Genomic DNA, 24,852 nt, shown 5'->3' with positions numbered 1-24,852 from the left:
GCCCCGACGGAAGTTGGACGGAGAGAGGAGGTGGGGGGGCGGGGTAGGGAATAGCGTCACGTTTCGGGCGCGCTCGGAACGACTTCGGGGAAACTCGGGTCAGTAGGACGGGGTCGGCCGTCGTGTTCTTCTTTAAAAGACACTATTCGGAGAGCGCCCCTCCCGGCAGCATTCGGAAACGCTGGGTTTTGCCGGTCTTTCGGGAATGTTCGGAAGGACTCGGGGGGGAAGGCGTTGAGGGGGCGACGGCGTTCGGCCAGCGTTCGGCTCTTCGTGTGCGTCCTCGCGCCTCGCCCTCGGGACAGTATTTTCCCCTCCCTGCTCCGCTCGCCTCCTGTTCGGACATTTCCGCTGCCGGCCGATTCGGACATTGGCGTCGGTTGAGGGGGGGTCGCCATCTTTGTGCTACTAACCTACTCAGAAGGCACGAGGGGAGCTGTGGGTCAGGAACGGGGGCGGTTTCCCATCAATCTCCGTCGTAGCCATTTTTCTTTATATATATATATATATATATATGTATATGTATTATATATATATATATATGCATACTTAAGTGTATGTATTTTCTACTCATTATATATTTAATATAAAAATATTGATCATTTTCTTAAGCAAAGCGCCCCATCTAAATCTCTTACCATCTCGGGAAAAAGTGGTTTTAGTTGTAGTGAAAATGACATGCAGTTTTCATAAAAGTGCACTAAAATGATTAAAAACGACTCGCCATAACAATATTGTCTTCACCACTATTTATTTTTATGTTTATGTCCCACAAAGGAGCTCAATGTGTGCATAGCTCTCCCCACCATATCCTCGCAACGTCCTAGCAGGTCAAAATTCAACAGGCGCGGTGCGGGGGACAGGGAGAGGCAGTGATAAGTCTTACAGTTCAGCTATGCAACTTGAGAACTGCAGGTTTCCCAAACCTGATGGCCTCTAGTGTAGCCTTATGAGGCTTTGCTCTCGGGTGGGAAAAATATTGCGCCTGGGAAAGGGAAGTGGGAGTCAACAGACACTCAAGGAATAGTTTCGGAGAAAAAGGTTTTATTTCTACCATCCACGAACTGGTAGAAGGAGCAAGTGTGATAAGTCACAAAAAGCATGCACGAAGTTCACAGTCATGCGCACAAGCATATACCGTATTTTTTGCTCTATAACACGCACCCGACCATAACACACACATAGTTTTGAGAGGAGGAAAACAAGAAAAAAATATTCTAAACGAAACAGTGGATGTATGATTTTTGTGGTTCATGCTGCGGCCACAGACATGTGATCTGACGGTGAGTTTGGGGTAGCCCAATGCAAAAATCCTGAAGATCCATGTGGATCCATGCTTTGTAACCATGTTTTTGCACCATTGTGGCCCCAGGCAACAGTGGGTGCGTGATTTTTTTGGTGCAGGCTGTAACCATGGATCCTCTGCTCACGACTGTAGCAGATCCCCCGTCATCCGTAGGCATTCGCTCCATAACACGCACAGACATTTCCCCTTACTTTAGGAGGAAAAAAGTGAGTGTTATGGTGCAAAAAATACGGTATACCCCTTTCCAGTTCCCTCCTCCTTTCTCCTCCCTCAGGAGTCCTGCCCCATGTTGAGGTTCCTGAGCATGTACAGAAAGCTGCCTTGGGACTATTGTGGACTCTTGGCAGGAAAGGGGGTGAGGGGGTTTTCAGAGTGTTCCCGTTGTTTCATTCCTGTGCTTTGGCATGGTTCCCGGAGAGAAAGCAAGTTGCAATGTGGTTCTGAGAAAGGCCTGAGAAGACAATGGGCTCTGTTCTCTAAATTGCAGAGTATGGCAGAAACCCCTGTAAGCCTGTAGGAAAAGCCAGCATGGATTTTACTGTAATTTCTCTTATTCCAGATGCTAAACTGTTCTGAGGACCTTGCAAGCTGAAAGATAGGATACCTGTGCTTTACAAAAATTAATAAATGCTGTAGAATGAAGCAGCAGACTGGACAAATGGCAGCAGAGCTGAGGAAGAGAGGCATTCTGTACTCCTCCTGTACATTAAAAATATTCTACCGCATAAGGTTGTGCATTAATGTCAATGCAAATTTGTTAATAAAAAATGCAAAGTTATTAATCTAGTTCAGGCACAGGCAAACTCAACCTTCCAGATGTTTTGGGACTACAATTCCCATCATCCCTGACCACTGGTCCTGTTAGCTAGGGATGATGGGAGTTGTAGTCCCAAAACATCTGGAGGGCCAAGTTTGCCTATGCCTGATCTAGTCACCCCACAGCTAAATTGGCTTTAAAAGGTAAAGGAACCCCTGTCCATTAGGTCCAGTCGTGACCGACTCTGGGGTTGCAGCACTCATCTCGCTTTATTGGCCGTGGGAGCCGGCATACAGCTTCTGGGTCATGGGGCCAGCATGACTAAGCCGCTTCTGGCGAACCAGAGCAGCGCATGGAAATACTGTTTACCTTCCCACCGGAGCGGTACCTATTTATCTACTTGCACTTTGACGTGCTTTTGAACTGCTAGGTTGGCAGGAGCAGGGACCGAGCAACAGGAGCTCACCCCGTCACGGGGATTCAAACCGCCGACCTTCTGATCGGCAAGTCCTAGGCTCTGTGGTTTAACCCACAGTGCCACCCGCGTCCCTTAATTGGCCTTAAAGCTGGTGTAAATGCCTTGTCCTGATGTATCGATGTGCACCAGCTGAGGGAAAGCCCTGCTGGAAGAAGTTAAGTTGGCAGAAGTTACACTAGTGTAAAGGACCAAAAAAAGTCTGTAAAGGGGATGGGAGTGTTGGGCAAATGAATAAACAGTTGTGCTGCGTCAGAACTTCTTTCATCCACTGGTCCCATTCCTGAAGCTCTTACAACCCTTACATCAACAAAAATACAATTTTGATTAAAATTCACCCCACAGTAGTCAAAGGAAGGGTATAAACTGAAAGTTTACAGTGCCTTCCCAGCAACCTACCACCAGGAACAGGTGTGATACAGCTTAATTTGCACAGGAAATATGTCAGTGTATCTGCCTTCTGTCATATCTGTCTGGTTAAGATTGCTCTCCTGGCTGCAATCCCTTATCTGGAAGCTAGTTCCATTGAACTCAGTGGAACTTACTTCTGAGTAGATGTGCATGGGGCTGTATTCCAGCTGTGATCTGCAAGATTTGCGTTTCCAGTAATAACTATTTTTGTTATTTCTTTCCCAGATCAACACTCCGAAACCATTACTATACACCTGTGCATTTTTATGTCATTCTGTTGTGAAGACTCACTAATGATGAGTACATCTAAGAACATAGGAAGCTACTTCATACTTATCCATCAGTTCATCTAGCTCAGTATAAGAGCAGCTCTCTCGGTTTTGAGGCAGGGGCTTCTCCCTGAGTCCCAAGAAATGCCAGGGATTGAATCCGGGGTTTTCTGCATGCAAAGCAAATGCTTCACCATTCACCCATAGCTCAGTGGCCTGTATTTCTTTTGTTTAACTTTTTGCCCCATTGTAAAACACGGAAAACAACTCACAAAGTTTAGGAAATCTGCTTCCTGTTAATTTTTTACTTTAGACATTAAGTTAGTTACTAAACCGAAACCGGTACAGCACCTGCGTAAATGATAACTGAATACTCTCAAAATGTGGACAAACAGTTCTTTAACTACCTGATGCAAAGAGGAAGTCTATTTAAAAGTTTTGAGAAGTTGTGTAATGTGACTTTATATGTGTATGTTGGCAGAAGAACAGCATGATTCCTGTATGTGGGTGTGGATTGCTAGAATAATCATGCTGATGTAATCCTGGAAAATTTGACACAGACTATAAAGGCTAGGGGAATCATGTTCATGCTGAGTTTTTCAAGGAACACTGCCTTTTTTATTTTTAACGTTGGCTTATATTGAAATATGTTCAGTATTGTTTGGAATTGTCATCTTCACTGCAAAAAAGAGAATTAAATATTAAAACCTACTTGCAGCACTGTGTTATACATTTCTACTCCCACTGTCTTCAGTGAGGTTTACTACCAGATAAGTAGGCAGAGGGTTGTAGCCTATAAGTTGAGTAATATTCACCATCCTGACCGGGTTACCATGCCCTGTTCTTTTAACATCTTCTTTAAGCTCCAACCTGTACAGTGGTACCTCAGGTTAAGTACTTAATTCGTTCCGGAGGTCCATTCTTAACCTGAAATTGTTCTTAACCTGAAGCACCACGTTAGCTAATGGGGCCTCCTGCTGCCGTTGCGCCACCGGAGTACGATTTCTGTTCTCTTCCTGAAGCAAAGTTCTTAACCTGAAGCTCTGTTTCTGGGTTAGCGGAGTCTGTAACCTGAAGCGTTTGTAACCTGAAGCATATGTAACCCGAGGTACCACTGTACATGGGAATGAGTCCCATTGAATTCAAAGGGACTTAATCCCGAGTAAATGTTATTTTTAGTGGATATCCTACCCCTTACCATAAGGTCCTGGAGTAGGTTACAGCAATAAAAAATACAGTATTAAAATCAGTGTTTATAGGATTGTGGTTAATTTTCTGTAGATTTTTTCTGTTGTAGTACTGAGGCTATAAAACAGTTTAGTTGTACAGAAAAGAAAGAAAAAAATAGCAGTTGATAGTTGCAGTTTTAGATGTTCTAAGAAAGGCACTAAAATTAAAATGTTGCTTCATAAGGTTCCATGAGTCGATGAAGGGTTAAAACTACGGTATGTCTTAACAAAGTCAATAAAAGGATACCATGTTGTATAGAAGGTGTGATTTCCCCCTCCCATATCAATATTCCCTTTCTTAAATTGTTAATTTGTCCACAAGCACAATGTCCCAAACTTGTGAAATCCAGGCTTCAAAACGATTTGCATTTAAAGTTTTCCCATTTTTTGCAGTCACTAATCTAGCTGCAGTTAATAGATGGATGGTGAGGTCTTTATTGGTTATGTTCCAAATCTGAGGAGTAACATAATATAGTATAGCTAATTTGGGGCTGGTTGTAGTGATTTGTCTCACCATTTGATTGTTTGAAAAGCTTTTCCCCAAAAGGGATTAATTTTGGGGCAAAACCACCACATCTGCACTAGAGAGCCAGGTAAATCACATTCCTGACAGCAAGGGTTAGATGTGTATAATCTGTTTGGGAACATGTACCAGTGATGCACTATCTTTAACACATTTTCTTGAGTTCCAGATGAGTTGGATGCACATGGTAGTTTATTTCAAATTTGTTCCCAGAGCTGTTCCTCTAATTCTTGTCCAAAACCTTTTCCCCAATGAAATGAGAAGAAGGGGAGCCAATTGTGTGAGGATTTTATATAGTTGGGAGATTATTTTCTTTCCCAGTAGGTTGGTTGAGTTGAGTAGCTGCTCAAAACTTTAAGCCCTTTGGACAAAGCACCCAAAGAGCAATGCACACATGACACGCAGAGGGCCGGATTTAGGCTTGATGAGGCCCTAAGCTACTGAAGGTAATGGGACCCTTTATATGTCCAGCTGTCCCTTTGTCAACAACAAATTGCCGCTGTTTTTTGTGTTGAATATATGCTACGTGGTAATTTATGGACCCAATAGGTATCTAAAGCCATTTGCACATGCAGAATGTAGGCACCCTATATATAGAAATGAGCAAACCAGTGATATTTTACGGAGCAGGCTAGCAGGCAGGGCCCATTACGTACATCATAGGAGCCTACACAACACAAAACACTGTTGCTGTAGGTAGGTTTTATTTTGTTTTTTTATCTTATATTTTGGAAATGTACATCCAGGGTTCTTTTCCTTTAGATTGTTTTGGGGCCCCCAAGGGAGTGGGGCCCTAAGCTATAGCTTGTTTAGCTTATACGTCAATCTGGCACTGGACATGCACATACAGTGGCTCACACCCTAGAGCTTGTTGTTGTTTAGTAGTTTAGTTGTGCCCGACTCTTCGTGACCCCATGGACCAGAGCACGCGAGGCGCTCCTGTCTTCCACTGCCTCCTGCAGTTTGGTCAAACTCCTGCTGGTAGCTTCGAGAATACTGTCCAACCATCTTGTCCTCTGTCGTCCCCTTCTCCTTGTGCCCTCAATCTTTTCCAACATCAGGGTCTTTTCCAGGGAGTCTTCTCATGAGATGGCCAAAGTATTGGAGCCTCAGCTTCAGGATCTGTCCTTCCAGTGAGCACTCAGGGCCGATTTCCTTCAGAATGGATAGGTTTAATCTTCTTGCAGTCCATGGGACTCTCAAGAGTCTCCTCCAGCACCATAATTCAAAAGCATCAATTCTTCGGCAATCAGCCTTCTTTATGGTCCAGCTCTCACTTCCATACATCACTACTGGGAAAACCATAGCTTTATGTAGGTTTTATTTTATTTGTTTTTTTCTTATATTTTGGAAATGTACATCCAGGGTTTTTTTTTCCTTTAATTTTTTTTGGGGGGGTCCCCAAGAGAGTGGCGCCCTAAGCTATAGCTTGTTTAGCTTACACATAAATCTGGCACTGGACACACACATATGGTGGCTCACACCCTAGAGCAGGCATAGACAAACTCGGCCCTCCAGATCATCCCTAGCTAACAGGACCAGTGGTCAGGGATGATGGGAATTGTAGTCAGAAAATATCTGTAGGGCCAAATTTGCCTATGCCTGCCCTAGAGCAAGAGCTGCTAAAGTGTGGTCCCCTCCGGATGCTGCACCACAGCTCCCATCAGCCCCAGACAACCTCTGTGGCCAAGGAGAGGAGCTGCCATCTAGCAACAAGTTATAAACTCCACAGGTTAAACCATGGTCTGTTTTGGCCCTTCAGATGCCACTAAACTACAGCTCCCAGTCCCAGCATCCAGAGCAGCTGACCTTGCAGGCTGGGGCTGATGGGAGCTGAAATCCGTCCGCATCTGGAGGACCACAAATTCCTTCCAGTTGTTTTTTAATCTCTTTTCCCCCCCGCCCTCCTCTCTGGGAAGAAGTGATTGGTCAGGAAGGCAGCTGTGCGTCGTGACGTAGAGGCGCCGCGACGACGCCGGCCGCGGCGGCAAACCCTGTTGCCCGAACGTAAACACCTTGCTCGGCCGGGGCTGCCTTTCCCTTCGCTCCTCCGACATCCGGGGTTTTGCGAGGGGTCAGCGCGAGCCCGGCGGGGGGGGGGGGAAGGGCGGTTAGGCGCAAGCTGTTGGGGGGGGGGTAGAGGAGAGGGCGGAGCCTATGAGGCCTGGCTCTGCAGGTGAGTGTATATGGCGGTGGCGGCGACGACGCTGCTGTCCGCCCTGGTTGCCAGGTTCTCTCAGTCGGCGGCCGCCAGGTCGTACGGGGTCTTCTGCAAAGGGCTGACTCGGACCCTCCTCATCTTCTTCGACTTGGCTTGGAAGCTCCGCATCAACTTCCCCTATCTCTACATCGTGGCCTCCATGATGCTCAACGTCAGGCTACAGGTGACCCTCGCCTTGTGAGGGACGGGGAGGGGGGTTGGGGAGGGGGCGTTTGAGGGGGGAGGGAAAGGTGCTCTCCCCACCCCACACTTCCCTCATGGGTGAGGGCGCCGGTCTCTTCCGGCCGGTGGGTTGGGTGAGGGTGCTTCCCTATAAAGTAAAAGCACATTTAAATCAAAAACAAACCACGCGCACGTTTTTATGTATCTTCCTTTTTTAGGGGATATACAAGGCAAGTCCTTTGAAAGAGGCCCCGTGGATACAGAGTACAGTGGTACCTCCGGTTACATACGCTTCAGGTTACATACACTTCAGGTTACAGACTCCACTAACCCAGAAATAGTGCTTCAGGTTAAGAACTTTGCTTCAGGATGAGAACAGAAATCGGGCTCCGGCGGCACAGCGGCAGCTGGAGGCCCCATTAGCTAAAGTGGTGCTTCAGGTTAAGAACAGTTTCAGGTTAAGAACGCAGCTCCGGAACAAATTAAGTACTTAACCCGAGGTACCACTGTACACATGTTGCATGGGGCCTCTTTTAAAATAAAAAGGTAAAGGGCCCCCTGACCATTAGGTCCAGTCATGACCGACTCTGGGGTTGCGGCGCTCATCTCGCTTTATTGGCCAAGGGAGCCAGCGTACAGCTTCTGGGTCACGTGGCCTGCATGACTAAGCCCCTTCTGGCGAACCAGAGCAGCGCACGGAAACGCCGTTCACCTTCCTGCCGGAGCGGTACCTATTTATCTACTTGCACTTTGGCATGCTTTCGAACTGCTAGGTTGGCAGGAGCAGGGACCGAGCAACAGGTGCTCACCCCGTCACGGGGATTTGAACCACCGACCTTCTGATCGGCAAGTCCTAGGCTCTGTGGTTTAACCCACAGAGCCACTTGCATCTTTTAAAATACCCTATATATCAGTGCCGGATTTATGTATAAGCTGAACAAGCTATAGCTTAGGGCCCCACTCTCTTGGGGGCCCAAAAAAAATTAAAGAAAAAACTGGATGTGCATTTCCAAAATATAAGATAAAAAACAAATAAAATAACACATACAGCAACAATGTTTTGTGTTGTGTAGGCTCCTATTTGTTATGTGCAAATGGCTTTAGATACCATATAGCATATATTCAACACAAAAAACAGTGACAATTTGTTGTTGACAAAGGACAGCTAGACATATAAAGGGCCCCATTACCGTCAGTAGCTTAGGGCCTCATCAAACCTAAATCCGGCCCATATCCCACCTTTCCCTCAAGGTGGATGGCTGTTCCCTATTTGTCACCCCTGCTCTTCCTACTTCATCCTCACAGCAACCCTGTGAGGTAGTCTAGGGTTGAGCTACTGGGGTGGGGAGTGGAGTTGAGAAGGAAGGAGGCGCTCCTTGGACTGTCCTCAGCTCCCCCCTTGAGCCGTAGGGCTTCAAATTGTGGGAGTGCGTGCTTGCATACCGAGTAAACACAAACGAACCCATCTTGCACATATTTTGTGTATTTGTTTTGCTAAGATGTTTCCTGGGCAAACGCCTGTCCAAAGTGGCTCACAATCACAACAGGAAATGAAAATGGTTGAAATTTACGAAATAGTTTTTTAAAATAACTGCATTTTGTAATCTGGCTTTCCTCCAGTACAGTCATACCTCGGGTTGAATGTGCTTCAGGTTGAGCGCTTTCGGGTTGCGCTCCGCGGCAACCCAGAAGTAATGGAGCGCATTACTTCCGGGTTTCACCGCTCACGCATGCGCAGATGCTCAAAATGACGTCATGCGTGGAAGCGGCAAAACGCGACCCGCACACGCACAGATGCACAGTCGTGTCTTACGTTCTATTCTGGATGCGAATGGGGCTCCGGAACGGATAACGTTTGTATCCCGAGGTACCACTATAGTCACACTTCCCGCCTCAGTCCTTCATTTTATTCTTGTGAAGCCAGTGGTGTAGTGGCTAGAGTGTGAGGCTAGGACCTTGAAGGCCAAGGTTCAAATATCTGCCCAGTTATGAAACTCACTGGCATATTTTATTGGCATAATCAGAAGCAGTATATAATAATGTTGCTTTCTGGATGATAGAAAAAGGTATATTTTGAAGTTGATATTTCCTCAGTTATGTGGTAGGCTTTGATATTGGAACCTGTGGAAAGTGGTGTGCTCACTGCTAAATTTTACTTACGGTAATTTGCCAAACTTTGGGCAGTGTGTCTGCATGTTTTGCTCTTTCTATTTTTTTGTTTTTGTTTGCATTTGTTGCAAATGGGCACCATGGCCATTGGGCTAAGAAAGTCAAAGATTACTCAGATTCTGACCATCCTCGTGATCTCTTTTTCTAGTGCTATAGATGGATCTGTAACTAAAAAAAAAAATCAAATATAAGAGTTTGGGTTTCTTAGTAGTATTGCCCCCTCCCCTCACAAATTATACACTTGTTTTCCCCCCAGAGGTCTCAGAGAGAATCTGGGACATTATCAAGGAGGGCACAAAGCATATTGGCACCTTCCCATCAGTTAGTTTCATAAAAAGGGCTCTTGTGTTACTATACAAAACCCTGAGCAACTTGGGTCCAAGTAATCGTAAGGACCACTTGGAACCTTATATTTCAGCCTGATCACTAATACAGTGGTACCTCAGGTTAAGAACTTAATTCGTTCTGGAGGTCCGTTCTTAACCTAAAACTGTTCTTAACCTGAAGCACCACTTTAGCTAATGGGGCCTCCCGCTGCTGCCGTGCCACTGGAGCACGATTTCTGTTCTCATCCTGAAGCAAAGTTCTTAACCCGAGGTACTATTTCTAGGTTAGCGGAGTCTGTAACTGAAGCATCTGTAACCCGAGGTACCACTGTATCATCTGGAAAAGTATTGAGAGTTGTCCCCCATGATACAGAGACCCAGCTGGCTTCAGCCAAAAGCTGCACATTTAGAATGACTGACCCCATGCTATGGAAGACTCTTCCAGCAGAGATTTGGCAGGCATCCTCACTTTTGACAACTATCTAAGATTATGGTCTGAAGTTGCATGGTACAGCAACCTTACTGACTCCAAAATAGTCATTGTCTAGTCATTGCCTGTATGGGAGACCACAAGGAACCCTCCCTTTAGTTCTATGGAAGAAAGGTAGGATACAAATGTAATTCAATAAATCATGTCCCTTGTAACTAGGTTACATACATTTTTTGGGTAATTGATGGCTTCACTGATCGCAGTCTGTCCTCGATGTAATGTGGGAGGTAGTGCATTGTATTCTGTATCTCTGTTCAAATCTATTTTCACCCTTACTGTACTTAGTTCCTTGACATGGGTGTGGTTTCACAGATTTGTCGGAGTGCTGTGATAGGAACAAGCTGGGTGGGAGGGTGGAGAATTTTCCATGGCTTTTATTTTTTTGTAGAAAACTCTGTTTCATAGCTCGATTAGTAACAATGAGTGGGTGCCTATAGCAAATTTATTATTAGGCAATCTTGGAAGTTGCAAAAATTTAAATTTGTATTATATAGAAATAAAAGAAACATGCTTAAAAACACTCTCTAGGGCATCAGAATTTTGTTCTGATGCAGATTGATAATGTTCCAATGCAGACCACAAAACAGACTAATTTGCAGTTTGCAATTTTTTTTCAGAAAACCAACATCACTGGTAGCAAGATTGATATAGCTACCTGCAAATTGGCTTGTCAAGTTGCAATAAGAACAAACGTTCTGTGTGACCACCAAACTTACATAAGGGTCTGTTTATATCAAGGTGGTCTTGATGTGTTAAATAGTTTTGCTATAGCATGATCTCTTCATCTCCTGAGTTTAAAACTGTATGTAGATCAATGACTGTTGTACAGAAAATGTGATGCTCTGCATTTTGATACATGTCCTATTGTTGCCATGTTAAGATGGAAATTCCTACAGTCTCCTGGTCTCTCTTCTGTTTAGAGAAAAATATTCTTTGTTCAGTAGAGAAATCAAGCCACTTGTCTCAGCAGAAATCTTTTTTTTTAAAAAAATGAGACTTCTCCAACATTTTGCTTAATATTTTTAAAGAAATTGTGCTCTAGAATGATTCTGGATTATGACATCATAATTTACCTCCTGGAATCTTATTGGTTGAAGTTAGCAATTGTTATGACAGTTGAGTTGCATCAGCTCACAAAAGGGCAAAACTAAATTACAGTATTCTAGTTGTAAAGCGAAACAGAAGGTAATGTGTACTAGAATAGAGGAATGTTTGGTTTTGAACTGCCTTTCTTTATGATCTCCAAAATGAGTACAGGCACACACACACCCAATTTGCGGTTGACTTGCGCACGACCACATATATGTGTGGTGGTGGGAAATAATTAAATCATTTAATTCATATCCGGAAATGGAGGGAGAGAGCTGGAGAGTCCTTGGAGCCTGAAGAGGACTTCAGTAAGGGCAGAGAAGAGACTGAAGGCACAAGTGGGCCTTGTTTAGACCGTGCAGCCTCTCTGCCTAACAGCTGGTGTGCGGGGTAGCGCAGCACCAGCAGCTGCTTTTCTGCTCGCCCTCCAGCCTCCTGCCAGCCCCAGAGCTTTTATTCCAGTTGAAGTTGTTTTTTGGTACAGTATTTTTGATCTGGATTGGAGAGAGAGCGGTAGAGAGGGCATTTAAAGCGTGTTTAGAGGGTTCTCTCCACTTATCTGATTTTCACTTATGTGCGCATGATGCTGGAACATAACCCCTGCATAAGTGGGGGGTCACTTGTATAATATTTGAGTACTCCATAGGGTGGTTTATGAGGATAAGGAGCAAAAAGTAAAGATAGAACTTTCTGTAGTAAAAAGTAAGTGGGTTCAGAAGATCTGAAAATATGGTATAGGTAGATACTTTTGCTTTAGAATGCGATTTCTGTTTGCTTAAAACAAATACTTGGATATGAGATGGTGGTTAAGAGTTTCAACTTTAAATCTGTTTACTTAGTAGATTAGCAAACCAGTGTTCGAAACTGAGATATGGAAGCTAGGAGCTAAATGGCACCTTAATCTGAGGTCATGGGCGCAACAACGGAATGTCTAGGCAAATTTTTTTAATAACAAGAATACAAAGCTGAAAATGAATGAACTACTGCTAAAATATTAGGTTCATTTTTCACATGGTCTAGTCCTTTCCCCCCCTAATATTCTTAAGAGGGTCTCTTCTCCAGTCTCCAGAGAGTAGCTGGAAGTGGGGAGGCAGAAAAAGGTCCTCCTTCCCTTCCACTCTGCAGTTTTAATCTGAAATCTCAGGCACAGTGCTGCATCCAGAGCTCAAAAACAGTTTGTGCTAATGAAATACCCTGTCACAAAATGCACCTAGAACAATGGGAGTTTCGAACACTGTAGCAAAAAGATTTATGGTAATGATGATGATGATGATGATGATGGACTGCTTTTCCCCTCCAAAATGAAGAAAAAAAGTAATTTGATCCAGGGACAGGCCACACATATATTGGCCTATTTCTACCTTTTTTCTTAATGGTGACACAGACCATTCATAATGTAAGAATATTCTTCACAACTGTAAACAGGGCAGAGGGGTGGAGTAAGTGAAGACAAGCTACAACAATTAACTATAACGTTGTTCACTGCTCCTGCTCAGGCTGCGCAGAAAGAAGCATCTTGGATCCTGAAATTTATTCTGATGGTGCAAATAAAATGTAACTGATAGAATTACAGTGGTACCTCGGGTTAAGAGCTTAATTCATTTCGGAGGTCCGTTCTTAACCTGAAACTGTTCTTGACCTGAAGCACCACTTTAGCTAATGGGGCCTCCTGCTGCCGGAGCACGATTTCTGTTCTCATCCTGAAGCAAAGCTCTTAACCCAAGGTACTATTTCTGGGTTAGCGGAGTCTGTAACCTGAAGCGTATGTAACCCGAGGTACCACTGTATACAGGATGTGTTCTTAGTGTGTGAAAACAGTCAAGATCCAAGGATCTCCAGGCATGCACCTCCAGATGGTGGAGATGTCAGGCGCCATCCTGGAGCCCAGGCATCTTCGCTGGTTATCAGTAGCCAATAGCCAGGGTGCAAAATGTGCCTGGCACCTGGCTAATTTTGAACACTGGAGAGGGAAATGGACAGCATACAAACCAAAGACCGCTTGTGTACATAACGGTAAATGAGCCATTTCTTCAGTATCTTAGAAAAACACCTGCATTGAGGTTTTGGTAATGTGCAATGATTTAATCAATTAATCTTTCAGTTCATTTTAATCTGCCTAAAGGCAGATTAGTGCATTAGAAGAAATCTTTGTTGTGCTTTATAGCCCTAGTGACAACAAGTAACTACTTCTGTTTTTTGTGTTGTTTCAGGTACATATTGAGATTCACTAAATCGTCACTTATGCTACAACTAAAAGGCATTCCATTATTTACTACAGTTCAGTACAATGCAGAGTTTGGAGGACAGACGGGTGATGCATATCTCTTATATTAATATGGAACAGGAAGATGATGTAGGACACCAACACCTGCGTAAAAATGCCCTGAATGAGCAGAATGAAATTCTTCGTCTTCCAAATATCCAGTCGTTAGTGAACAACTCTCACGTGGATAATAATCATTTGCAAAAGGAGTTCTTCTCTCTTAAGATCAGGAACTGCACTCTGTTTAAAGCTGTCCCATTGCCTCATATTGGCAAGAAAAGGCCACCACGCTTGAATGATGCGGCGAATGGAGCTGCGTCTTCCAAGGAATCACTAGGTCCACTTTTTTCTCCTGAAAAAGATATATTTGAAAAGCTCTTTAAACACTTTGATAGCACTGCAGTGACAGGCTGGCTGGAGAAGGCACACAACTTCATTAGTGACATGGGCACGTGGAGTTGTTGTGGAGATAACTTTGTACGCTTTGCACATTTCTGGCTGTCTGAACTCCAGTACAACCACAAAGAGCAACTGTTAGAACTGGAAATGGGAGTTATTGAGGATGAAGTACGCCTTGCTTTTGAGGGGTCAGGCTCCAAGGAGTTCCAGCCATCGGATTTGAATTCCATTCTTGCAGCTGCGCTGAGTGAATATCCCATCGGACTTGTGAACGACCAGAACCCATATGTTTTTCTTGACTATTTAAACCTTATGTCTTCAGCGGACACATCTGAATATAAGGAAATGCTTTCAGCTATACAGTACACAACCAAGAACCCTCAGATAGCTCAGTGGTTGCTAGCTATACGAGCATTTGCACTTGCAAATCTCTGGCATGCAATAGTGAAGGTAAAAATGCAATAGTTTTGAAATGCTAGTGCCAGTTTGTTGTACTGTTTCTTGTCAAGTACTTTTAAGATCTGTCAGTGCCCAAGAGAGATAATAACAGGAAGTGTTGTAGTAATAACTTTTAGGCAACCGACATAAAAAAAAACTTTAGGGAGTTAGTGAGCTGTCATACCTTTTATTATGGTGTATGTTGATGGAGAAGATTTCAGTATTTTCAGGCCTGTTGAGTAAAATGTGTAGAAATGGCTGATAACAGGCATTAAGGACCCCATCCTGTTATTTCTTCTGAATTAGTATATAAATATTACTAGGACAGGGTTGTATCCAATACTAGTCCTATTGCAATTAGACCTATTGAAATTAATGGACATGCATAATTTAGGTTTATTAATTTCACTGTATCTACTTGGAATATAACTTAGTTGGATACAACCTGCCATGTTTGAACTTTGCACCCCTTTGGGCTGTTTCAAATGTATTATGGTGACAAACCTATATTTTTCATTGCATCTACACTCGTCATGAAAAACCCCAACTTTCTGCCTTGTGCATGATAGTTGAATTCAAGTATTGTGAGTGTACATTACTTTTTTAAACATAATCTGTTAAGCATCTCTGTTGGGCCTTCCTAAATCTCCTTGCCCTTGTTCACACTATGAGATAGTTCAACTGTAATGCCAAAATTGCCACCATCTGACTGATGCATGATTTGCGAGTGGCCACTGATCCAGGATCTGAAATTGTGGCTTGAACTGTTTTGCAAACAGCAGTTTGGTCAAGCTGGTTTGGCATTCCACCCCAACAAAAATCACCATTGCATCTGCTCTTGGAATCCGTTGTTTGATAATTCCCTGAAAAGACAGTGGCAGGGGGAAGCTGCAAAGCCCATGTTTTCCCTGTTTGGCATTTCAATTGAACAAATCCTACGAGAAGTCTCCCTACTCCAGCAACGTTAGTAAGGTCTTTTTATTCTAAGCATATCTCTGTTCATGTGTTTCTTTTAAAAGAGCTGGTTACTCTAGAGCTGTGAAATTTATCCGCAGGCAATGAATGTGTCTAGAAGTCAGCACAAATGTCTCATTATTAATCTCAGCTATATTCGTCTGGGGTGGAGTGTTGGCCATGGTGCCTGCCAGCAGCCACTTAAAAAATTGAACTTTGGCAATGCAGATAAGCATCTTGCCTTGGCTGCTATTGGCATTGAGGGAAAAAGAATAGGTGAGGCTGTCAGGGATCCTTAGGGCTGGTTCCATTGCTACTCATGACAGTGATTTAACTTGTTCCTAGGCAAAGGTCTTTAGGTGACTAAGCATGCTGTTAAACTGTTTTTAAGGGTGATTGTACACCAGCCTTCCCCAACCTGGTACCTTTTAGATGGTTTGGGCTACAACTCCCATTGACCATAGCCATCATGGGGAATAGGCATGGAAGATGGTAGTTCAAAACAAGGTGCGGGAGGAAGACTGGTGTTCAATATTGGGTAAAAAATTGCCATGGATGCAAGCCTTCATCCTATTTAATAAAATAAACAAGAGTTGGAATGCTATAGGAATCTTGTGTCACACTCTTCTTATTTGTTTTATTTTTCCTAAGAGGAAATTATTATTCCTAAGAGGAATAGCTGTGATTAGTTTCTTACAGGAAGAACAATAACCAAGTGTCATGGGGCACCCTAAAGACTGACATACATTGTGGCATAATTTCTTGGGGATCAGCAATTTCATATCCGTATTCTCCCTCTTTTTGTGCATTTGATGAAGTGGACTCTGGTCCATGAAAACTTTTTCCATATTAAATCTGGCAGTCTTTAAGGTACTGCAGGATCCTTTTGTGTGTGTGCTTTGCTACCAAAGTCACGAAGACTTCTGTCTCCTTGCAGCTTTTTACTGATTTTTGCGTGCACAGACATGCACTCAACCCCAAATCAGAATGCTTGTAATAAAAGCCTTAATATGAAATTGTGGACTGTGAGGAAAGTCTTCCATTTTAAAAATGACATTTTAAGCTATTAAGAAAACATGTTGGATAGGTGACTTAGCAATTTTCAGCTAGATCTGTGAGGCAATATATATTATAGATGTATAGCCCTTATGTCTTTTAACAGCATTCAATTTATAGTTCTGTCCCTAACGGTTCGTTGCAGAATTTTTATCCTTATGCCAAATATAGAGGATATTGTGTATATATAAGCACCGCCAATAAGGCTTCTTTTTTCCCTTACCCATAATGTAGTTATTCCAAACAAATGCCAAAACTACTGCTTTGTCTGACTGTATGTGACTTTAAAAGATTGGATGACATAAACTTGATTTTTTTTTAAAAAAAAGAAATCCATATCCAAATGAGAACTAAATGTGTGTGGGGGAAAACAAACTCTTATCCAGTGAGCAGAATATAGCTGCCCCCTTTAGGTATTAGGGTCTTTGTGGGCCCCTATATGATTGAAGCATCTGATTGGGTGGAGGAGTCAATGGTGGTATCCACCTAAACTGTTTTGCTGGCACTATCAGCTCCCTTAACCTATCAGAGCAGTTTGACCAAACTGCGGGAGGCAGTGGAAGACAGAAGTGCCTGGCGTGCTCTGGTCCATGGGGTCACGAAGAGTCGGATACGACTAAACGACTAAACAACAACAAACCTATCAGAGCAGATCTATAGGGTGCATCAGGAGAGGAGAGGGTGGGGAAGCTAATACTTATTGTACTAGTGGAATAGCTGGCTCTCACTTCAGGCCTTTTCCCAATGTGTAGGATGTTGGAGGAGCAGCCAGGCATGGTGTCAGGGCACCATGTTTCTCTGTATTCGTTTGTTAGCCCTTCATGTCGCCAGTGTATGACAAGAGCTAATCAAACCCTTGAAAGATAGAGAACATCCACCCACAAAAGGACAGGAGTATTCACCAGTGTTTAGTTGTATGGTTATGCTCTGCTTTCAGCAATCATCTTTTGTTTTAAACCTTTTTAAATCTCCTTGAGCTAGAGCAGACATAATGTTTCCCATCCCTGAACCATGCTCAAAGGATTGAAAATGCACCATAGGTTTATTAGCTTCCTTTCTCCCCAACCCTTTTGCCATACTTCATTGTTTTGCCAACATTCAACAATAATGAGGATTTGCTCCTGACACTTTGGATTTGAAGTCATAGCTAGAATCTGGTTTCACTTCTTGGATTAGGACCAAATCCTAGTTTGTGTTAACCGTGGCTAACATCCATGTACAATGGGTAACAACATCAAGCCATGTTTAAGGGATGAAAGTAATGTATATTGATTGGCTCATTGTCTGGAGATTACTTCTCTTTAACAGAAGTTTTGGCAGCTTTACTTTCTTTGTGTTTGGCTTCTTTCTGCAGTCTTGCATCTCGCACTGGAACATTAACATAACTCAGGTGTGCATTGGTTTTCTGTGCATTTGTCATGTTGAGGTGTCAGAATAAGCCATTGGAGCACTTACGTTTTAAGGCATTTATGAAGGCAGAAAGCATAAATCTTAACTGGAAATCTTAGTTAACTATGCTTCTTGTTTAGATCAGAGCTGGGGAACATTTGGTGCTCTGGGTGTTACAGGACTACAACTCCCATCATCCCTGATCATTGGCCATTCTGCCTGAGGCTGATGGGAACTGGAATCCAAGAAGTTGCTTCATTTAGATGCTGATTGATATTTTAACTGTCATTTAGTTACTGTGAAATACAGTGGTACCTTGGTTTACGAACTTAATCCGTTCCGGAAGTCTGTTCTTAAACCAAAGCATTCTTAAACCAAGGCGTGCTTTCCCATTGCAGCGGCAGACTCAATTTACAAATGGAACACACTCAACATGTTCTTCTTCCAAGGCAAAGTTCACAAACGAAAACACCTACTTCCGGGTTTGCAGCATTCTTAATCCAAGTCGTTCATAAACTAAGCTGTTCTTAAACCAAGGTACCACTGTGTCCCTGTATTCGTTCTATAGTGTGTTGATCCCATAGTCTTTTCTGTGTAAAATGTTGGTTGGTTTTACTTCTACCCATAGCAATTGCTTGACAGCACTCCTGTTGATACTCTCATCTAGGGGCATAAATGGCGCATTTAGGTGTCATTTGGTAACAGAGGCAGAATTACAGGGATTTGGTAGAGCTTTGGGGGAAAGAGATTTCAGAGCCCTCTTATTGTTATACAGTTCAGGAGGTGCCCCCCAAAAGCAGTGACTTTCAAGAGCACCTTTCCCCGCATACCTCATAATAATCAGAGACATAGGTGCTTCTGAAAAATTATCACAAGTGGTCCAAAATATTTGAAAATTGAGGTAGTAATTGAAGCACCCTTGCCCTCTCTGAATGACACTTCTGCTTAAAAGAGGCTGCATGCATTCACCTACCAAGTTGCATTTTGCAAAATATCAGAAACCTTTGGGAATAGATAGACACAGATGCATCTTAAAGCTCTGTGTGTTTAAAAGCCACAGGTGGCTCTCAGTATTTTGCTGTAAAACATCTCATCAGTCCAAGCTGCAATAATCATTATGGCATTAATGATACAGACTCATATCTGGGGGACGATGCAACAAGTTCTGCGAGCCGAAGAAGACTTTGGGTTTGTGTTTCTTGAATAGCAATGCATCGTGTCAAAGTTCTTTTTGAAATGAAAGTTTCCAAGAGCCTGCTGGCCATAGGGTTCTGCCTAAAATGTGTGTATCTGCTTGTATGTTAGCTTTCTAGCATCTCTCTTTAAATGTTTCGAGTGAATTTAGTGCACTTGTACTTTTAATGAAAATTGTGTACCTGCCTTGAATTTTAACTTTTTAAAACCTGGATGGTAGTTGAAACATTCCAGCAGAACTAAAAGGAAAGTGGGTTTAGTGAAGTTACTAACAGTATGATCCATTGCAGTGGAATGTGTGTTCTCAGGCTTACTCTCAGCTAAGCACAGACATGGGAATATGACTTTACCTTTTATTTCAGAGGGACTAGCAGCTTAGTCCTAACCACATTTGTTATTCAGATGTCCCATGCAGTCTGAAGAGGCTTACTTATCAAGTACATACATTTAGAAGTGAAGCCTACATTGGCAAAGATTTGAATACATCTCCTTAATTAGGCTGTGGATTGTATTGTAACAACATACTTGTAGAGTCTGCACTTTATACTAGGGTGGGGTGGGGAGGAATCTATTTTTAAAGAAGTTTCTTGCACTACTAGAATTATTTAAGTGACAATGTATTTAGATGACAATGAAGGCTTATATAAAAATATAATGTTTTGTTCTTGATGAGGGGGTGAGGAGTAAGGGGTGGGTATAAATCAAAGAATGGCTTGTTTAATATCTAATTAGGGTGTTCACCACTTTTACTGCATGTGGCTTCTTGGTCCACTGTTGTGGAAAAAGAGACTTTAAAACTGAAGATAGAGTTTGAGCTCCTAGAAAGCCGAGGCAGATTTTGGAATTGTTCTCTGTAAATGCCCTTTTAAAGCTACGAGTTAAAACGCTGTACTTGCAAAACAGCAACTGCATACTTGCACCTGAGTGAGTTCTACCCTTTGGAAATCGGGTTGTAGCAACGTGAATGGTCCCTGAATTGCTTTCTAAACGTCCTTGAAGGTTTACTGTGAAATAGCAAAATATCATTAGAGGTCTGGGGGACGGGGAGGACCAATGCCCACTCTGCAAACTCACAGGCCTTTTTCATGTAACATACATTCTCTAGACGAGTTTATATTTCCTGAGTATTGACAGAATTGGAATTAAATTATAAGATTATTCGCTAAATGTCATGCTTTTTAAAATTCAGTTCTATAAGGCATTGGTCAAAACCCAGCTCTCTTCTGAACAACCTATCAAGAGTTCTGTTTCTGCTACTAGAAAGCAATCCAGCGAAGTGGTTAAAGAAAGGTAAGATTACTTGCATTTAGAAAGTGAAACTTTTTGATAGCATATTTCCTGACTTAATATTGTGTTTAAACTAGAGCTGATGCAAAAGCGGCACTGCTTTGTGAAGTCATTGGGCACCACCCACCATGATGTATAATTTTCCACTTGCCCAGCCGAGATGGTTGCTGGTGGATTGTGGCCATTGTCTTAAAGTTAGGTTGTGCTTTTTATATATATATATAAGCTTGAACTGAATATGTGCCTGTACTAAATTTTGTATGCAACGCCAAAAATCACAGCACAATAATGATTTGTTGATGTTTGTCAATAGTCTTGCTTATTAGTCGTTTTTTTTTAATAACCACACAAGTATGTAGAAAGGCTTTTTAGAATGTAGTATATAAGTTGGTAATGCTTGTAGAGGCTACATATCTAATTCACAGTGAAGCCTTGCATGACTGAAATATTTGCTGTACGTGACTGACCAATACTCACTTGCTTCATAGAAGAAACTAACATAGCATTGTATGTTCTGTAGAGCAAAACCGTGTGTGTTCCTTTTTCTTCCTCCTCAAGGGTGCAACTTCTCAAATCAGCATCCTATCTGCAACATTAATTAATATCAATTGAATTTGTGCAAGGACTGCATTTAAATGGATTGATGTTCTTTGTTCTTCAGCACAGCTTAGCCAATTGCATTTCTGGGTTTCTCCCTCTATGCACAATGGGGCACTGGGTGGGATGCTAAAACGTCAGGGTTTCAAATCAGTCAGACATGGGCATAGTACCCAAATGCGGGAGAGTTCTGCCAGGCCTCTGTCCCCCTAATCCCTCGACAGAACTGCAGATCTAAGCCGCATGAAAGACAAAATAGATTTGCACCTCCAGTATATCTGTCCAAACCCCATGAGTGCACGTCTGTTAAATGGGAGCACAAGAGGTGCACTTAGACCACTCATTTTCTCCACTGCCTCCTGGCATTGTCTGTATGCATAACAACATAAGAACCACCTTGAAGGGTTGCATCAAAGGTTCACCCATTCCTGCATCCTGAGTCTTTCTGTGGCCAGCCTGGTGATTCCCAGGCATGACGATGGCAGCGCTCTCCCACGGTTTTGCCCCAGCCACTGGCATTTAGTGAAACACTGCCTGGGAGCATGGGAGTTTTTATGGCCTACTCTCTTTTCTTTAGTTTTGTCCAATTCCCTTTTCAAAACCTCTAAACCTACCCTGAGGCCCATTTCCAAAATGCCTTGTGGCAGCAAGTCCTTTAATTGCTACAAAATAAAAAAAAAATCCCTTCCAGCAGCACCTTAGAGACCAACTAAGTTTGTTATTGGTATGAGCTTTTGTGTGTACGCACACTTCTTCAGATACACTGAAATTTAATTGCTGTGCTTTGTGTGAAGTGTTTTCCCCATGCCTTTGCACTGGGATGGGGAAACAGGGGAAACAGAGTTCCATTGAGTATTATGGGATTCCTCTGCACATGCTGTGCCTGTGCGCCACTGGATTTCCTATCAAGAAAACGTTTATAACTTCTGCTCACAGGTTTCTCTAGTAATAGTTCTAGATTTTGATTTGGCATGGACCACTGTTGAAGAGATGCAGCAACTTTCTAGATTTTCGCATTTTTTAAAAAAAATTGCTTAATGAAAGGGGGCTCATGTACCACATTCAAACTATGTTTAAAAGAGAGTTGCAACCCAGGAGTGCATTGGTATCTGTACAAATACACAATCTGAAGCTGATGGTGGGATTGCATCCTTGCACCACAGGAGGGAGATAGAGGTCAAATTCAATGTTATTAAAAATGTTGCAGCATTTTTAAGGATCTATATATCGCCTGCGAATCTGCTGAATTTTAAATTTCTCTCTCACTGTTGTCATAGCAATTAGCATAATATATCAAAGCTGAAAACCATATATACACATTGTGATGGTTTTAAAATCTGAACACGAAATGCTGCTGGATGGTTTTTACTGAGCTGCGTGGAAAAAGAGAAATAAAAAGTTGTGGTCGAAAACCCAGAACCAATTTGCTTTTCCTGTCTTTTCCCAGTCTTGTCGTTCTTCTGTCTGTCTCGGCAGGAAACAACACTGCTGTCAGCTATCCTTTTCAATCTGTCTTTCTGCTGTCACATAAAGTTGAAAGGGCAGATATACTGACACTGTCCAGGGTCCAAAGAACCGCTTTGAGGCTTTTTACAATCAAGCAGTGTATAAACTGTATGAAATAAATAAGTAGATAAACGATGGAACAAGCTCTGTGGGGCCTTCTGCAAATAGTTGTCTGTCCTTTACCTCTTGGCAAGGAGAGTTTCAAAATCAGTTTGCAATAGGTGGTGGCTGCAGTGATGGTAGTCAGAAGTCTGGAGCAAAAAAATCAAATACCGCTCTGTGTGTGTTTCATAGGGAGTTGCCAGCCAAGTATTGTCTACTCTGATTGGCAGCTCTCCAGTCCTCTGAACCGCCTGGTACCTGATCCTTTTCACTGGATATGCCAAGGATTGAACTAGAATCTTACCAGTCAATCATAGTATTTCCTTTTTAAAAAATAAATAAACTGTATATTTTTAGTTCAGTGGCTATGCGTCTTTGGAAAGGAATGAACAGACTAAAAAACTAACAAGGCACATCGTGGATGTGGCAGGTATATAAGAGAAGAAAAAAATAGCATAAGTATAGATTTTAATATACTGAAATAAATAAAAGGCCAACAAAAGAGCATTGACATCTAATTGTAAGATGTATTTTAATAGAAATTGTATTTTAATATTTTGCTGGAAGCCGCCCAGAGTGGCTGGGGAAACCCTGCCAGATCGGCTAGGTATAAATAATAAATTATTATTATTATAATTATTATTTATTGTAAGGAAATAATTGAGTGGGGAGGGGAATAGACACATGAATTAAATCATGGATGAGGAAAACAAATAGGGGGGAACACTAATTAAAGCTGCTTCCAGATGAATTCATACTTTGTGGGGAGACTACATTGAGATGGGACGATTATTAAGGTACATCATAAAGGCCTACCAAATACAAGCATAATCCTCAAGCTCTGCTGGCTCTTGGTATTCTGGTTTTTGAAACTGTTTTAAATTTTTTTTTATCTTCTCCCCTCCACCCCAGAAGAACTGTTTTTCATATTGAATTTTAAGTTGTAACCTGCCCTGGGACTGTATAGCAAAGGGTGATAAATGAAATCTAATGATAGTTATAAAATATTGAATGTGGTGGACCAAGGGGGAAAGATGTCTCTGTAGATTGCAGAAGCGACTCAGAGGTCAGTGCAGTGCAAACACACTGGGAGGAACACCTGATTGGTACTGCCAGTGTGTTTGTATGGCACAGACCTCCCCACTCCCTTCCCCTCTTCCTGTCAGTAAGCAACAGCTACCCACTTGCTGGAGAGCTGGCATAGATGCTACACCCAACCCAGTGAGCCAGTTGTGGTAGATTGAGAATGCCCTCCCTCCCTTACAAAGCGATTATGAATTTGCTTGAAATGCAGCAAAATTTCACGGGGGGGGGGGATAACAAAACTAGTCTTGGTATGATTTGCTTTTAGTTTGAGGTTGCCTTGCTCATTGAAGATTTCAGAGGTCCATAGGGTGATATAGAGCATGTGCTTATACAGAATAAATAGGTGCAAGGTCATGGTATTGAAAGGGCTACGAGCAACACTACATTAGTTGCTTTTCCTTTGTGCAGGAGGCCAGTTCTAGCAAAATGCACTAGAGGGAGCTCATGTATGTGGTACTGGAACATGTCTGGTCAACTGTTTTCTGTTGCGTTCCAAGCCTCTCCTCACACATTCACACATTATGCATTGGCAGAGGCCAGTGTCCCCATACGCCTCATGCTTCCATATGTATTGTGCTCCCTTGCACATTTATATGAAAATCTTATATCCTGTTAGCCAAATGTACTCGCCCCCAGTTAGAATCATGCACAAATAGTTAACTGTGCACTTCAAAAGAGAAAAGAATGGCCTGTCAATTGAAATGCACAAATAAACTTCTGGAAACCCCACATTTTAATCTGTATTTCATGGGGGATTATGCTGATGGGACTGAAGGGAGTTGGAGTCCCACAGCTTCCATTGGGCATCACATTGGCTACCCCAATGTAGCACAATTCCTCTGGCACCCATTGTTCCTGACTTTGGGACTTTGTCAGCTGCACAATAATATTCTCCTGGAATGTCTTGTTGAATAAGTCAGGTAATAAATCTGGTTTCCACCATATAAATCTGTGCGGCAGAAAGGATGCAGGTAGAGCTGGAGTTAGGAGTTTGGTATTGGGGTGTGTGTGTGTGTGTGTGTGTGTGTGTGTTTAAAACAAAATTTTAATTATTTTTAAACAAATACAAACGCAATAACTATTAAACACTTATCCAGCAGTACAGCTAATGGTGTTTGTTTTAGGAGTTTGATACAGTTGAGTTCTTGCCTGCC

The 24,852-nt window shown here is 42.6% G+C and overlaps 1 protein-coding gene and 1 long non-coding RNA gene across 4 annotated transcripts in view; both read left to right on the top strand.

The window, feature by feature from the left end:
• Positions 1-118: 118 nt before the first annotated feature.
• On the top strand, positions 119-3,929 carry LOC308573113. The gene is made up of 2 exons (XR_014001926.1): positions 119-438; positions 1,866-3,929. It is a non-coding gene; the product is annotated as an uncharacterized lncRNA (long non-coding RNA).
• Positions 3,930-7,075: 3,146 nt separating this feature from the next.
• The window catches only part of LOC308572982 (small integral membrane protein 10-like protein 3), a 32,200-nt gene continuing 14,423 nt past the window's right edge, over positions 7,076-24,852 (top strand). For 2 of the 3 annotated variants that reach the window (XM_081169601.1, XM_081169600.1), the window contains exons 1-3: positions 11,403-11,523; positions 13,638-14,539; positions 20,310-20,410. In XM_081169601.1, coding sequence (XP_081025727.1) covers positions 13,715-14,539; positions 20,310-20,410 — 926 coding nt within the window. In that variant the 5' untranslated portion in view covers positions 11,403-11,523; positions 13,638-13,714. Of the gene's footprint in view, positions 7,355-11,402; positions 11,524-13,637; positions 14,540-20,309; positions 20,411-24,852 lie in introns of those variants that run through there. The other variant, XM_081169602.1, reaches the window with a different exon arrangement.

Source organism: Podarcis bocagei, assembly GCF_964188305.1.
Source record: "Podarcis bocagei genome assembly, chromosome: 14".
Lineage (NCBI taxonomy): Eukaryota > Metazoa > Chordata > Lepidosauria > Squamata > Lacertidae > Podarcis > Podarcis bocagei.
Note: the sequence above shows the minus strand (reverse complement) of the source record. Positions and strands in the feature narration are given on the sequence as shown.